Source organism: Bison bison, unplaced genomic scaffold, assembly GCF_000754665.1.
Source record: "Bison bison bison isolate TAMUID 2011002044 unplaced genomic scaffold, Bison_UMD1.0 scf7180017864034, whole genome shotgun sequence".
NCBI lineage: Eukaryota > Metazoa > Chordata > Mammalia > Artiodactyla > Bovidae > Bison > Bison bison.
This window is the reverse complement of record NW_011494606.1, coordinates 6,434,644-6,448,965: the sequence shown is the minus strand read 5'-3', so window position 1 is coordinate 6,448,965 and position 14,322 is coordinate 6,434,644. Positions and strand designations below refer to the sequence as shown.

At 48.8% G+C, this 14,322-nt stretch overlaps 1 protein-coding gene across 5 annotated transcripts in view; it reads left to right on the top strand.

Moving 5' to 3' along the window:
- SLC24A1 (solute carrier family 24 (sodium/potassium/calcium exchanger), member 1) overlaps positions 1-14,322 on the top strand; it is a 31,592-nt gene that overhangs the window by 14,701 nt on the left and 2,569 nt on the right. For 2 of the 5 annotated variants that reach the window (XM_010834547.1, XM_010834546.1), the window contains 7 exons: positions 3,675-3,758; positions 4,786-4,877; positions 7,798-8,017; positions 8,273-8,574; positions 9,287-9,376; positions 10,360-10,526; positions 11,548-11,816. In XM_010834547.1, coding sequence (XP_010832849.1) covers positions 3,675-3,758; positions 4,786-4,877; positions 7,798-8,017; positions 8,273-8,574; positions 9,287-9,376; positions 10,360-10,526; positions 11,548-11,797 — 1,205 coding nt within the window. In that variant the 3' untranslated portion in view covers positions 11,798-11,816. Of the gene's footprint in view, positions 1-3,674; positions 3,759-4,785; positions 4,878-7,797; positions 8,575-9,286; positions 9,377-10,359; positions 10,527-11,547; positions 11,817-14,322 lie in introns of those variants that run through there. The other 3 variants (XM_010834549.1, XM_010834548.1, XM_010834545.1) reach the window with 3 other exon arrangements.

Below are 14,322 nucleotides of genomic sequence, written 5' to 3'. Positions count from 1 at the left end.
GGGGAAGCCTCACCCAGAGGACCCTGTGGAGCTGCCCTTACTTATGCACACCCCTCCCTCCCTGTCTCTTTGTCCCTCCTGTGAAACGAAAGGGGTTATCTGCAGTGAGTGGGGCCCTGAGGGTCGCGTGCCCTGCGCTGGTTTTTGTGGGGGCTGCCCTCAGTCACTTTCTGCAAAGCCCACTCCCATGAGTCAGCCCCGATGTCCCACAGAGTCTCCAGCCGGATAGTGTGGCCAAGGTTGCTTCTGGGGGCACCTCCTGTGGGGCCCCATGGCTGGAAGTTCTGGCTGGTACCTTCCTTTGCTCTGTATTCAGCTCTGGAGTCCCAGGAAGCTGGCTGACCCCTCCCCCAGCCAGGAATCCCAAAGGACACCTCGAGAGCCAGCAGGACCACTTCTGGGAGTCTGAGGGTCCAAAGTGCAGTGGAGGCTAAAGTCCAACTTGACAAATGATAGAAACAGCTGAGAGTCTCACCATCCTCCTTCCACATCTTGCCTATTGCCCCGCTTCCTCAGAGAGCCGTCTCGGACACACTTTGCAGGCCCCGAGGGGCGCTCTCAGGTACACTCCTATTCTCTTGGGGCGCCTCTGTCTCTGGGATGCTGGTGCAGAACTGGAGCCAGGCAGGAGGCCCATCAGAGAAAGCTGACTTTGGGGCAGAAGCCAAGGAGTTGGAGTGCAGTTGGGCAGGAGGCTGAGGCCTGAGCTGAATGTGACACCAGAGACTGACCCGTGAGGCCCAGGGACAGATTTTAGGGGCTTCAGAATTTCTCAGACCCTGAAGCGTCTTCTTCACATAATATACTGGGTGTTTAAGACAAGCATATTATACTGTGAAAAGTAGAGTCAAAGATAAGGTGATCAAACTTTATGTACAAAATCTTGAAGGTGAGTCTCCACAGACATTGGGAGAGGCCACCCCCATGTCAGCTCCAAAAAAACAGCACCCCTGGGGTTTCAGGGTGCAGTCTGCAGCATCGGCAGCCTGTGGGTGGTCAGTGCTGGGCGTGTATCTGGCCAGGGCACCGTGAAGGAAGCTGTATCCCTGGGTTAGGCCTGGCTCTCCTTGTGGAACTGCCGTCTCTAGTAAAGTCCTAAAGATAAAGACCTTTTCCTGAATGGGCCTCCAGGGCCCCCTGCCTGATCCTCTTCCATGACCAGTAGCTGCCCGCTGGCCTACTTGTCCTAACAGGATTATGTGAAGTCCAGGCCGTGTCCAGGCCAGGCCGAGGTCAGAGGAGATTGATACTAAGGAGATGATCCGGCCATGCTGAGAGCTGAGGAGCCACGTGAGGAAACAAGCGCTGGGGGAGCCAGTGACCGTCATCCCCAGGAAGACAAGCACGTCTTGTGTGGGCGTGTGGCAGGCGTGCAGTGGCCCTCCCGGGGGAGGCTTGCTGATGTTGCTGGCATGCAGTCCTGCTCAGAGAAGCCAGCCCTGATCCTGCACCCTGAGATTCCACCCAGGAGGGGCTGGGATGAAGACCTTTGTTCCCAGCACTTTCCAGACACGTTTGTGTTTCCGTATGCTATATTCAGATGACTGTCCAGATGTTTCTACCCTTTCCAGGTATTCCAGCTCTTTCCACAGAGCTGATCCGTGGTCTGAACTCTTACCCTGGGCAGGGGCTCTACCTCTCTAGTACCTCATGCCTCTTCTGGTGATTTCACATGGATGTGTGTGTGTGTATATGAAAGAGATGAAGAAACAGAGAAAGGCCCTGAAGCTGACCTGCGTTCCTTAGGGCATGGGAAATGAGAGGTTAGGGCGTGTAATGAAGAAGAAGAAGAAAGAGGGAAACTTGATTTTCTTGCCAGCCCCTCCAGGCAACAGTCTACAGGTATTCTTGGCACCAGGACTGGGGCCAGGGGAGCCCTTGGAAAAGTTATGTGTTGTTCAGCAGAAGACTGCAGTGCTTGATCAGTGTCCATGGGGCACTAGAGCTGTCTGCATGAGGGAGGCAGTGGAGTACTCACTTTCTGACATCTCAGTTCTGATGGGACCTGCTGAGCAGGCCCACCGGGACAGGATGCTTCAAGGGATCATACGTGCCAGAGTGATGGCTGTGTGGGGTGGAGCCAGTTGCCAGAGGCAGCTGCAGCTGAACCACCCTGATTGTTCAGGAGACAGGTTGAGAGAAGGAAACTCTGGACCTGTTTCTGCTTCTGGACCCGTTCTGGACCCAGGCAGAGTTTGATTCCCAAATCTTCACAGTGTGCCGGTGTTCTGGACTAGAGGATCTTTGGGGTCCATTCTAACTCAGACCCTCTGGAATGCTGGGCCTCAAAGGTGCAGAATTGCTTCCTGGGTGGAACAGCTGCTCTCAGCGAGTGTTGTCAGCTCATCATGGTTGTCATAGCTAACACTTACGTAGTATCTTGTAGCTGCCAGGCGCTGATTTAAGCATGTTCGTATATAAATTCATGTATTCCTTCCACAACTCTGTTAAGATTTTATAGGTGAGGAATCTGAGGTACAGAGGATCACCCTGCTGGATCCACAGCTAGCACTTGGCAGAACTAGGATTCAAACCCAGGCATCTGGCTCCAAAATCGAAGCTAACATAGCAATATTTAATGCAGCAGTTAAAGTACTTTTGTTTATTTTGTCCCTTAGACCCCCATATCAGTGTTCCAAGTGTATCATATTGTTGCTTTTTTAGAGGGGGGATGCTGAGGTGTAGCGAGGGTGCACAGGCTTCCCCAGGCCACCCGGCACTCATGGGCGGAGCCAGCCTGGACCCCAGATAGACCCACGGCTTTCTTCTGCCGCCCGTGCCCTTGTCCTCACCCCACGGCCTGCACAGCTGTGAGGAGGGCCCTCCTGAGCCCCTGCAGCTCAGTCTTGTGCCTCTCAGCTGAAACTATAGCACTTTGCATGTTGCCTGGAACATAGTCATATCGAAAGAGAGCTGCCATCCCCATTTTTCTTTTCTGGCAATCAGGACAGTGCTATTCTGTGCATGATGCTCTGAGGACCACCAGCAGAGCATGAGGCGTGCACAGGGGTCTGGAAGGAGGCTCTGCTTGGGTTCCAGGTGTCTGAGGTCGAAAGGAGTGTGACAGGAGCTTGATGATCCGTCATTTCCCTTTCCCACTGGAGAGGGGAGGCTTATGAACACGGCCACCAGTAGTGCCTCTGGAGCCAGAGCAAAGCTTCTAGTAAATTCATAGACGGTAAACTGCAGACCTTACAGTCTAGTCCAAGGGTTGCAGGAACACCTCCCTAACACCTCCCTGTCATTATTTCCCCATTCCCTGCCCATTTCAGACATCACCAGTGAATCATGGTGCTCTGCAGCCAAGCTTGGAGCAGAATTCTCAATTCAGCACTCAGGCAGCCATCACTTGAGTTCATAAAGGACATAAATACTATTTGTTGCCCCCAAGTCTAACCATGTCATTTTATCAGAAAGGAAATAGGCCTAGAGTGGAAAGTGACTAGCTGAAGGTCATAGCTAGTTAGTGACAGTGTAGGGAATTTAAGGCAGAAGTTTGGGAATTGAGCACTGTGAATAGGCCGAGGAGGACCAGAGTCTGCATGTTGCAACTTCCAGGCCAGACTCTTTCCACCCACTTCAGCTGCTCTGGCTGTCAGCTGACCAGGCTAGCTGAAGGGTGTAGCAGGGACCCTGCAGTCCTGGATGAGACGTGTTTCCTTTCTCATTCACAGCCCGGCCCTCCAAGGACAAGGAGGAGGAGACCTTGATTCAGGAGGCAAAAGCCACGCCTCAGGCCAAAGCAGAGAGCAAACCAGGTGAGACCAGCTGGTTTTCTCCTGCCACCTTCCTGCCTCCTGTCACCCAGGGTCTGGGCGTGCCTTCCGCCCCCTCTGGGCCAGTCAGCTGGAGTGATGAGCTAGCGCTGCCCTGTGCCCACTGTCGTCCGGCCTACTCCTTCCACTGCGCTCCCTTCCTGACGTGGCTGCAGGCCCAAGGGCCTGTACAGCTCCCTCTGTACTCTCCTCACATAGGGTAGGCAAGGCCTGGAGAGGGGGTTGAACTTCTTTGCTAAATCTTGTCCCAGATGAGAGTCTGCTGGACTCTGTTTCTTCTTCCTGTTGCTTCTACACAAGGACTCTGCTTCTAGGGAATTGGTCTGAGACCAGCAACCCTAGTAATGGAGGGCCATCAGGGGTCTGCTGACACAGAAGTCCAGCATCCGTGTGGCAGCCGGGACAAGGGACTGAGACAGCTCTGCACAGCACCCCAGGCCTGCCTCATCCACCCAGCAGGCAGGTACAGCAGCATTGTTCCCACTCTGTAGACAAGGAAACTGAAGCTCAGAGAGATCAAGTGGCTTGCCCAGAGCCAGGTAGCCAAGAAGTGAGAGGGAGTGTTCCAAACCCAGATCTCCAGACTTTGCGATTCTCTTTCCCGCCATCCTATTCTAAGGCTCCCTGGCTGCTGCCTTGGAAAGCATCGGGCTCCTCTCCACGCAGCTGGTTAGGGGGAAGGGCCAGGCACTGAGGGCTGGGGCTTTGCCCTCTCTCCCAAGCTGTTCATAGTATCCTGGGCCACAGTGCCAGGATGTGAATGCCTGGAAATCCGGGAGAGTGAGGAGAGCTGCTGCCAGCTGTCCTCACGTGCAGATATCTCTGTGGACAGGACGGGAACGACTCACGTCACATCATTTTCCTTCTCCGGTTGATGGGGAGTGCCCCAAACAGACCTTCTGAGACCCTGAAGTGGACAACTCCAATAGCCCTATAGCCAACCATCTCTGCCAACTGCCCTCAGCACCCAGCACACTCTTCTGACCTATCCCATGTTTATCCTTTAAAGAGGAGGAGCCGGCCAAGCTCCCTGAGGTCACGGTCACACCAGCCCCTGCTCCAGACGTCAAGGGAGATCAGGAGGAGGATCCTGGCAGTCAGGTAGGCACAAGCCTCTTCCCAGGTGGCGGAATTTGAGAGGCCCAGGGAAGCACTTGCCACCCAAAAGTCAGTCCTTCCTTGAAGGTCAGAAATGGCTGTTGGAGGTTCCTTCCTTTGGGGTAAGCATTGCCCTTTCTTTGAAGATCGAATACCTTATGCGGCCAGTTAATTCACTGTAATACCTTAGTATGAGTGAGATAATATGTATGAGAATATGTTGCCAGCTGTTGCATGCTGTACAAACGTGAGAATAACTGTTGGGGTGTGGGGGGGTTTCTGTTGGCCGCTAGGGTACAGTGAAACCAGGCAGCGTGAAGCACAGTGGAAGGATTGCTGGGCAAAGGCCTTGGGACCTTTCAAGGTGCCTCAGCCTGGCTCGCAGGCTTCCTGAGTTCTGACACTGCTGCCTTTACAGTCTCACAGCCTCTCTTCCACCTTGCTGCAACCAAACTGAACTTCTTGTCTCCATGCTTTTTACCTCCAGGCCTTGGTTCACATGGCCTTCTCCCTCCAGAATTCCCCTTTCCCCTACATCTTCATATATCCTAATCTCACCCATTCCTCCAAGCTAGTGTAAATGCCTCTTTTGCCACAAAGCTTCCTTGACCCCGCAGTGTGAATGCCCATGGTACTCTCTTCCTCTCTTAGGGCCCTTAGCACTGCCTTCCCTGTACTCTGTTTGTGAGTCTCTCTGAGTGCCCCTGCGAGGTGGTGAGCTTCCGGAAGGCAGGATCCGAGTCTGAGTGGTCTCTGTCCCCCACTGCTCCCCTCCCCTCCCGCCCCAGAAACACAGTGCTGCATGTGCTCAGTGGGGGCTCAGTGACTGACAGGAAGTGTGCGTTTAGTTTACAGATTCCAGCCCTGACATTCTCTTCTACTGGATACCCAGAAGCACTCAATTATATCTCATCCTAAGTCAGCAACTTTGGGTTCAGTGTCTAAGACATCTTCAGTGGCAGCATGAGTGTCCTGAGTAGGCCAGTTACAGCTGGCTTAAGTAAAAGGGATTGAGAGGATACAGACGTGTCTCCCAGGACCCCAGGTCAGGAAGTGAAACTTGGTCCCACAGTGAGTTGGACCTAGGCCTGGGAAGGCGCCCGTGGCCCTGCTGGCCTCCCTGCATGTCCCGCTCTCCCTCTGTCCTCCGTGTGCAGGCTTTAGCACTCCTGGCAGCTGACTCCATTGCTTCCTTATTAGCACACGGAGACCTAAGTTACTACCCCAGTCCTCCAGTCCACAATGTGATCAACCAGTGACTGGCTCCCTGTTTCAGAAGACAGCGAATCCATTCAAACCGGGGCACAGGTCAGGGGTCAAACCTATGTCTAGTCAACTGTGGCAGGGAGAGGGGGGTGCTTTGACTGCAACGTGGGTGAAGGAGCCACCTGTCAGGGGCTTTTGGGGTTGACAGTTCTCAGAAAAGAGGGTGCTGTTAATTTAAATGACTTGTCATTTTCTCCAGATTAGCTTGGGGATGGGAGGGCAGGAATTATTCATTCTCATCTGAAAGCACAGGCCTCATGGATATTAATATTTGGCTTCTTCTTTGGGTGGTCTGAACCCTGGCTGCATGTTACAATAATTGGGGGAAACTAGGGCCCACTCTCAACCAGTGAAGTCAGGATATCTGGGGTGGGTCCTTGAGTCTTTAAATCCTCGAGGTGATTTTAATATGCAGCAGAGTTTAGAATCACTGAGCACCCCCTGGGGATTGGCAGCGTCATGAAATTTGTTATGGATGATGTACTTCATGAGCACACAGCCCGGGTCATTTACTCAAGGGATTGGATCAGCACATTGTTATAGGTTATTGGGAGCCTAATCTGAAGACCCTAAGAATCAATGGCTTTTAGAGCATGTGGAGTCAGTCCATGGTACCCAAACACATCTACAGATGCACTTATTAGATGTACCTGGCAGCATATAAAAATAGATTCCTGGTTTTCAGTCCTAGAGATTCTACTTCAGTTGGTTCAGTGGGGCAAGGAAATCTGTGTTTCTAATAAGCTACCGGGTTTGGGAACCAAATATCTCATTCAGTCCTGGCATTTGGGGAGCAGGGTAGCTTGATGGTGAAGAGGCTAAGCGTTGGATGGTTCACATTCAAATCCCAGCTTCATTACTGACAAACTGTGTGGACCACAAGCAAGCTTTTAACTACTCTGTACCCTTCTTCATCTGTCAGATGGGTTTAGTTCTATCTGTATGATAAATTAATTGACTCAGGAAACCTACTAAGTGTGAGTTGTTGTTATTATTATACTACTTAGCATGATGCCTGGCACATAAAAACCATCCATGAATTGGTATCATCATCATTTTACACATATAATATAGCAGTTGAGTTTTAGATGGATTCAGAATGTGATGTAACCACCAAAACATATCATGCCATTTTAGGCAACATTAATGGAAGCATCGTATCTAAAATAAGGGGCATGATAATCCTGTTGGATTCTGTGAGGTGTTATTTTAGAAACCTCCTCATGGGATATAAGCTAACTAGAATGAGTTCATCAAGAAGGGGAGGAGGCTGTAGCATGGGGAACCACAGAAGGACCTGGGAATCTTCAGCCCAGGGAAGAGAGGCTGTCTCTGTGCGGAGAGTGTTCTTTGTGGCTCCAAAAAGCAAACCTATACACAGAGGGTGGAACTTTGGTATAAATTTTGGACTTCAAACCAGTCAGAGTTGTCAGGAACTGCTTCACGTGGTGCGTTCTCCATCCCTACAAATGATCAAAGACAGGACTGGGCAGGAGTGCTGTAAAGGGAATTTTGCTGAATGACTGCACTTGTTTCTTCCTCATACTAAAGCTTTTAGATACATTCTGAGAACAACAACAAAAAAATGGTGGGGAGAAACGGGAAAGGGAACAAACAGACCATCATCTCCCATTAATCTGTTGGTTTTGGATTGCAGGGAGTCGGGGCCGAAGCTGAGAACACAGGTGAAAGGACAGGTGGCGAGGCGGAAGCTCCTGCTGAAGGTGAAAACGGAGAGCGAAGTGGAGGCGACGCTGCATTAGGAGGTGAAAGTGAAGGAAAAGCAGAGAATGAAAGTGAAGGTGACATCCCGGCAGAAAGGAGAGGAGATGATGAAGACGAAGGTGAAATCCAGGCAGAAGGTGGGGAAGTGAAAGGTGATGAAGACGAAGGTGAAATCCAGGCAGGAGAAGGTGGGGAAGTGGAAGGTGATGAAGACGAAGGTGAAATCCAGGCAGGAGAAGGTGGAGAAGTGGAAGGTGATGAAGACGAAGGTGAAATCCAGGCAGGAGAAGGTGGGGAAGTGAAAGATGATGAAGGTGAAATACAGGCAGGAGAAGCTGGGGAAGTGGAAGGAGAAGATGGTGAAGTGGAAGGTGGTGAAGATGAAGGTGAAATCCAGGCAGGAGAAGGTGGTGAAGGTGAAACTGGAGAGCAGGAATTGAATGCTGAAATTCAAGGTGAAGCCAAAGATGACGAGGAAGGTGTGGATGGTGAAGGGGGAGGTGATGGAGGTGACAGTGAAGATGAAGAAGAGGAAGATGAAGAGGAAGACGAAGAAGAGGAAGAGGAGGAAGAGGAGGAGGAAGAGGAGGAAAATGAGCAGCCTTTGTCCCTGGAGTGGCCTGAGACCAGGCGGAAGCAAGCCATTTACCTCTTTCTCCTGCCCATTGTGTTCCCGCTGTGGCTGACGGTTCCCGACGTCCGGAGGCTGGTGGGTTTGCCCAGCTGTCCCCAAGTCGCCTATCCTTAGGGAAGCTCTGGGGCCTCTCTGCATGCCCACTCAGAGGAGGGAGGTGATAGGGCAAACCAGCTTGTCGGGGCTCAACCACAGAGGGTCTGGGATGGAACCTGCAGCTCTAGAGGGGACCATGCACCTAAGGGACATTCTGATGGACTTGGGAGGCCCTGGAATGTGTTTCCACCACCATAAGCAGCGTGAAATAATCTCTCCTTAAATTCTGTTTCTTGATTTGAATATGGGAATGATGCCATTGCACACCCTCTGTACTTCATAGCAACACTGTGAAGACCTAGGGTTATAAATGCTATTTCTACCCTGTATTCCTGTTTATAGGGAAAGGTCTGACTAACGTACTCCACCCAAAGGGGAACCATATTCTGTCTCTGGGTCCAGAGAGGGGCAGAGTGGGGAAAAGTTGAAGTCAAACCAAATAACTAGATTGGCTGGTCCTAGTGCAAGCAAATAGCTCTCTTCATTTTGTCAGTGCTGGACCCCCCGTCTCATCTCATCTAGAGTGGGCCACTAAGCCCATCCTTTTCTAGGTCCTCACTGGAGACAGAGGTCAGACATCTCCACATCATCTCCATCATTCCTCCCGCAGATCTCCTGGGGCTCTCTCAGAAGCGCCAGAGCCCTTTAGCCTCTGCAACTTATTTCTCTTCCTTTTCAAACTTTCAAACAGGAGGCTAAGAAGTTTTTTGTTATCACCTTCCTGGGATCCATCCTGTGGATAGCCATGTTCTCATACCTCATGGTTTGGTGGGCTCACCAGGTGAGTGTGGGGCAGGAACTAAACCCTGCATCCATGGGCCAAAAGGACTTTTTTCCTTCTGGGTGAATTTCTGGCGCCCAGGGAATGGCGAGCACCAAGTGAATTTGTAGTTCATGTTATTGTTTGTAAAGGCTTAAAAGTAGACTTTATAGTCCAAGGGATGCAGTACTTTTCAAGCAGGGCTCTTCTGTCCTCTGTTCACACTGCCATCTGACAGAAGGCCCTTCTCAACCTGATCCAGCTGACCATTCCTTATTAGCCTTATTCCCTGCTTTCTGTCCTGCCTTGGCCACTTCTCTCCACCTGGTAAGACCGTACACACTTAAGAGCAAGCTCAGTTTTGCCTCCATCCTGGCATTAATTAGTGTTCTTGAGTGTGCATGGCTTTTCTCCTCTACCTGGAATACTGCACTCAGCGCAGTTTTATCACTGTTTACATGCTTTTCTCTTTTCTTCCCAGCTGTTAGTTTTGCATGACCCCTACCTCACTCAGGCCAAGGGAACATTAACTCTGAGCAAGGTGATGGTTTTGCACAAAATAGTGTATGGTTGGTGCTTCAAAGAGTAGGGTCAGTGTTGCACTGTCCATACTTCTGCCTCCAGCCTCTAAAAAGTTCCTGGCACATGGCAGGTGTCTGTGGGTCTGGAAATAGAAACATACATGAACAGGCCTTTGGAGGAGCAGTTCTTCTGGGAAGGTAGAGTTGTTATGGTTGGAATAACAGTAAGTGGTAATCATAGATGGACTTCAGTCAGGTTAGAAAAGAGCATCATCATCCTCTGAAGCCTTGAGCAGAGGCCCTGTTCTTTCTCTCCATGGCCCATCTCCCCAGCTGTTAGTTTTGCATGACCCTACCTCACTCAGGCCAAGGGAACATTAACTCTGAGGAAGGTGATGGTTTTGCACAAAGTAGTATATGGTTGGCACTTCAAAGAGCCTCAGATTTTTCACCTGCTGTTGCCATGGTTTCTCTATTTACCAGGTTGGCGAAACAATAGGGATTTCTGAAGAGATCATGGGTTTGACGATCCTAGCAGCAGGCACATCAATTCCTGACCTCATCACCAGTGTGATTGTTGCTCGGAAAGGCCTGGGTGACATGGCTGTGTCAAGCTCCGTGGGCAGTAACATATTTGATATCACCGTGGGGTGAGTGGCAGACTGGCTTTTCTAAGGCATATCATGGCTGGAAAACACTGTGTTGGCTCTATCCATTCATTATACATGGAATAAAATGGTGTTTATGTTATTAGTTTCCACAAGGTAACAAAGTATCCTCCTTTCATTCATCACAGCCAGAAGGATAATAGAACTAAAATGCTGCCTGAAATCTGACTGGAATTTATGGATAAATTGAAAACTGAAGTCCATTAAATTCCATTGCCACATACAGTCAAATGCTTGGCTCACTGACCCCCAAGGTGGTGGGGGTGGGGTTGGAAGGAGCAATGACTCCCTGTCTTACTTCCTGGTACCCCTGCTCCTTTGCATTTGGACTCCTGCCTGCTCAGAGGTTCTAAAAAGCATTTTGTATAAACAAGTAAATGTTGCGTCTTCCTGTAGGGATTTGCCTACCGGCTCCTCTCAGCTCCGTAGCAGCACCACGCCTGTTTTCACTTCCCCAGTCACCTTCAGGATTTGGGTGTGGCTGTGATTTTTTTCATTTGAATTTGTTTGTGTGTGTGTTTGCAGGGTGGAGCAGGTTAAAGGGCTGAGGAGAGCCCGAACCACTAACAAGTGTCAGGAAATGTCCCGAGCTAGGCCTTATCGTAAGGATTTAGAGGTTTAGATTAGTCATACAGAAGCCACAAAGTATGAAGAAAACAACTCAGACCCAGAAAACCTGTTTTAATCTAGGCTTTCCAGTTACTATCTGTGAGTAATGGGTACATAATTTTCATTTCCCTGGACCTGAGTTTTCTATGGCACCCCACTCCAGTACCCCTGCCTGGAAAACCCCATGGACGGAGGAGCCTGATAGGCTACAGTCCATGGGGTCACAGAGTCAGACGACTGAGCGACTTCACTTTCGTTTTCTAACCTTTGACATGAATATTTTGTTTCTTACGTTTGTGTAAAAATGCGTGCTTTGTAAATTGTGCAGTACTGTTGTGTACATGGGGCTGTTATCAACATAAAGAACACTCACACTGTCTCTTCTGTCTTGCAGCCTGCCCCTTCCTTGGATGCTTTTCTCTCTCATCAATGGATTGCAGCCTGTTGCTGTCAGTAGCAATGGCTTGTTCTGTGCAATTGTTTTGCTTTTTCTCATGCTCCTGTTTGTGATCTCGTCAATTGCATTATGCAAGTGGAGAATGAACAAGATCCTGGGCTTCACCATGTTCCTCCTGTACTTTGTATTCCTGATAATCAGTGTGATGCTGGAAGATCGAATCATATCCTGCCCTGTATCTGTCTGAGTCAGAGTCACTACTGCTCAAAATGGACATGGATCAGAAACCCATGCCAGAAGTTACTGCACCTCTCGTCACATTAAAGAAAGAATGAACCTGATCTGGGAGAGGGAAGTGAGTGGCCAAGAACCTCTGATGTGGGTGTGATGGGGGCTGAAGTTTATCCTTGGAAGCACCTGCAGTTCATTGCGGATTAGGACTCTGGAGGGGTGGTGTTCCTACCACCCCTTCACGGAGGCCAAGAAGGGCCTGACTCAGAGGCTTTTCTAAAATGAGATAACTGGGAGTGAGGGTTGGGACAGGCATCACAGCAGTAAGACAAGCACCCGCGTGACAGTTCCCTGATTATTCCTGAAGGGCTGCTGATCCAAGACAGGCAGGTGTGGTCTCGCCCTCCTGGCCCTTGCCCCCAGCACAGGCGGCAATTTGCTGTCTCCTCTTGTACTGTTCAAAGTGTGTGCTTCTATCAGGGTTGTACTCCTTACAGTTTAGTTACTGGTGAGTTTAAGGGGACGAAATCTATAGATTAAAAAAAGTATAACAAGAATCAGTTATCATTACACATCGTAGTCCAGTAAAATGTGTATCAATGTTTTACAGCTTTTTCAAAGGAGGACATTTGCTCTCATTGTTGGATTTCTGCTTACTTTCTAAAGTAAGCAGCCCAAGAAATTATAATTTGCCGTTCAGTTGGAAGGTGTGGCTATTAGGGGAGGAAAACTATTCTGAGGGCCATTTAAAAATACGTACTTACCCAAGTTTGTGTGGTCTCCATCAGGTGGGCACCTTGAGCAATCAGACATTCTAACAAAGCTGTCCTGGCTGGGCTCCACCCTCTCATATTCTCACCTAACACGGGAGCTGTACCAGTGAGGGAGGAACAAAGTAATTTTTAAAAAGAGTCTAAAGTCAGTATACCCAAATCTGGTTTACAAAGCAAGAGATCCAGTGGGGCAATGCTATTTTTGTATGTCATCTGAGACAGGATTATAAAGCAGGAAGATTGATTTCTTGTGTGGATTACAAGTGGATATTAAGGCGATTACAAAGGAGAAACGCTTAACACAGTGCCAAGATGGAGAGGAAAAAAAGTGTTACTATCTTCAAGGTAGCTAGTGCAAACGACACCTGTGTTTTTAAAAAATTGTGCGGTTAAACATTTCACGTGGAAGCTGAAATGCTTGTATATTAAATATTGCTGCTTGCTGCCTTTTACTGGCATCAAGTCAAGGGGCACATTAAAAATGAAACAGTGCTATGCCACCGGTTATGAAGCAGGAGGAGCTCAGGTGAACGCAGTTTATGACAGTAAATACGGCTTTAATTACAAACATGAGAGGATTCACCGAAGACTAGAAGATAGCTGGACAGATGCGAAATGGGAAAAAACTGAACATTTTGGTGTTGAAGGGCTGTTTTCAAAGTACTTTAGTCCCTAATCCATCTTCTAAGATGGGCTGGTTAATTTAATTCATGGCCTCACTACTCCCAAGATCCACGTTGTTTGGAAATGGAAATGACTTTTACTAAATTTCAATAAATTGTGAGTCCCAATGATCTTTTATTTTACAAAAATGGATGTGTTCATGGCTCCAGAAAAGACTGATGAATACAGGATCGTATTCAAATTCCACATTCTTAAATTGGTCATCTCACTCTTAACGCTGCCGCACTGCCTGGTCTCCATACGCTGTGGCCTAGGAGCGAGACAGGGCAGTGGCCACGGAAGGGAGCTCCCGGTGCCAGCACCCTGGGCCGCAGCCTGGTCTCTGCCCCCAGTCTCAGCCAGCCTCAGGGATGGCTCCTCCTCACAAACAGCCTGGGAGCCGATGATCTTCCCCAGTACAACTGAGTGAGGAGTGATGGACAGTGAAATGTTCTGTAATGAGAAAGTGCTGGACCACCAGTTAATGATTAAAATCAACTAATAATCGAATATCCTTTTCCTGATCAGTTTGCTAAGTTTCTGGCATTTATCTTTGCTGAGAAAGGAAGTTCTGACTTCACACTCTGAAGAAAAGGGTTAAGACATAAAGTGAAAGTTGTGTCTTGATGGATGAGCACCTGGTGGGGAGGAGGAGGAGATTGCAAGGAGATGGAAAACTTGTATAACTTTTAAAAGATCAATTTGTTACACTTGAAATTAAGATTATTGTCATACATTACAAATCGATAATTTATTAAAATTGTACTCATTTAGAGGTTAAGTACCATCTTAAAATGTCAAGATAATGGTTAGATGGTCCTTTCATTTGATGGGTAAAATGACCTATGTAGCTAGTTATATTCAGCCTGGAAAGTCAGACCTGTCATACATGAGTATCTAAATTGGGAGAAAGTGGCTGAATAGATGATTTCTCCTTCATCCCTGTTGAGGTTGCATTTCCTTGATGGCCCTGGTAACAGGTTTGGGCCATATTTATAAAAATGTAAAACTCCTCCTAATTTAATGGGTAAGATTCTGTATAGTGACCAAAAAAAGGATATATTCCAAATGTTTTAAAATTAGTATATTTTTAAACAGTTACTAT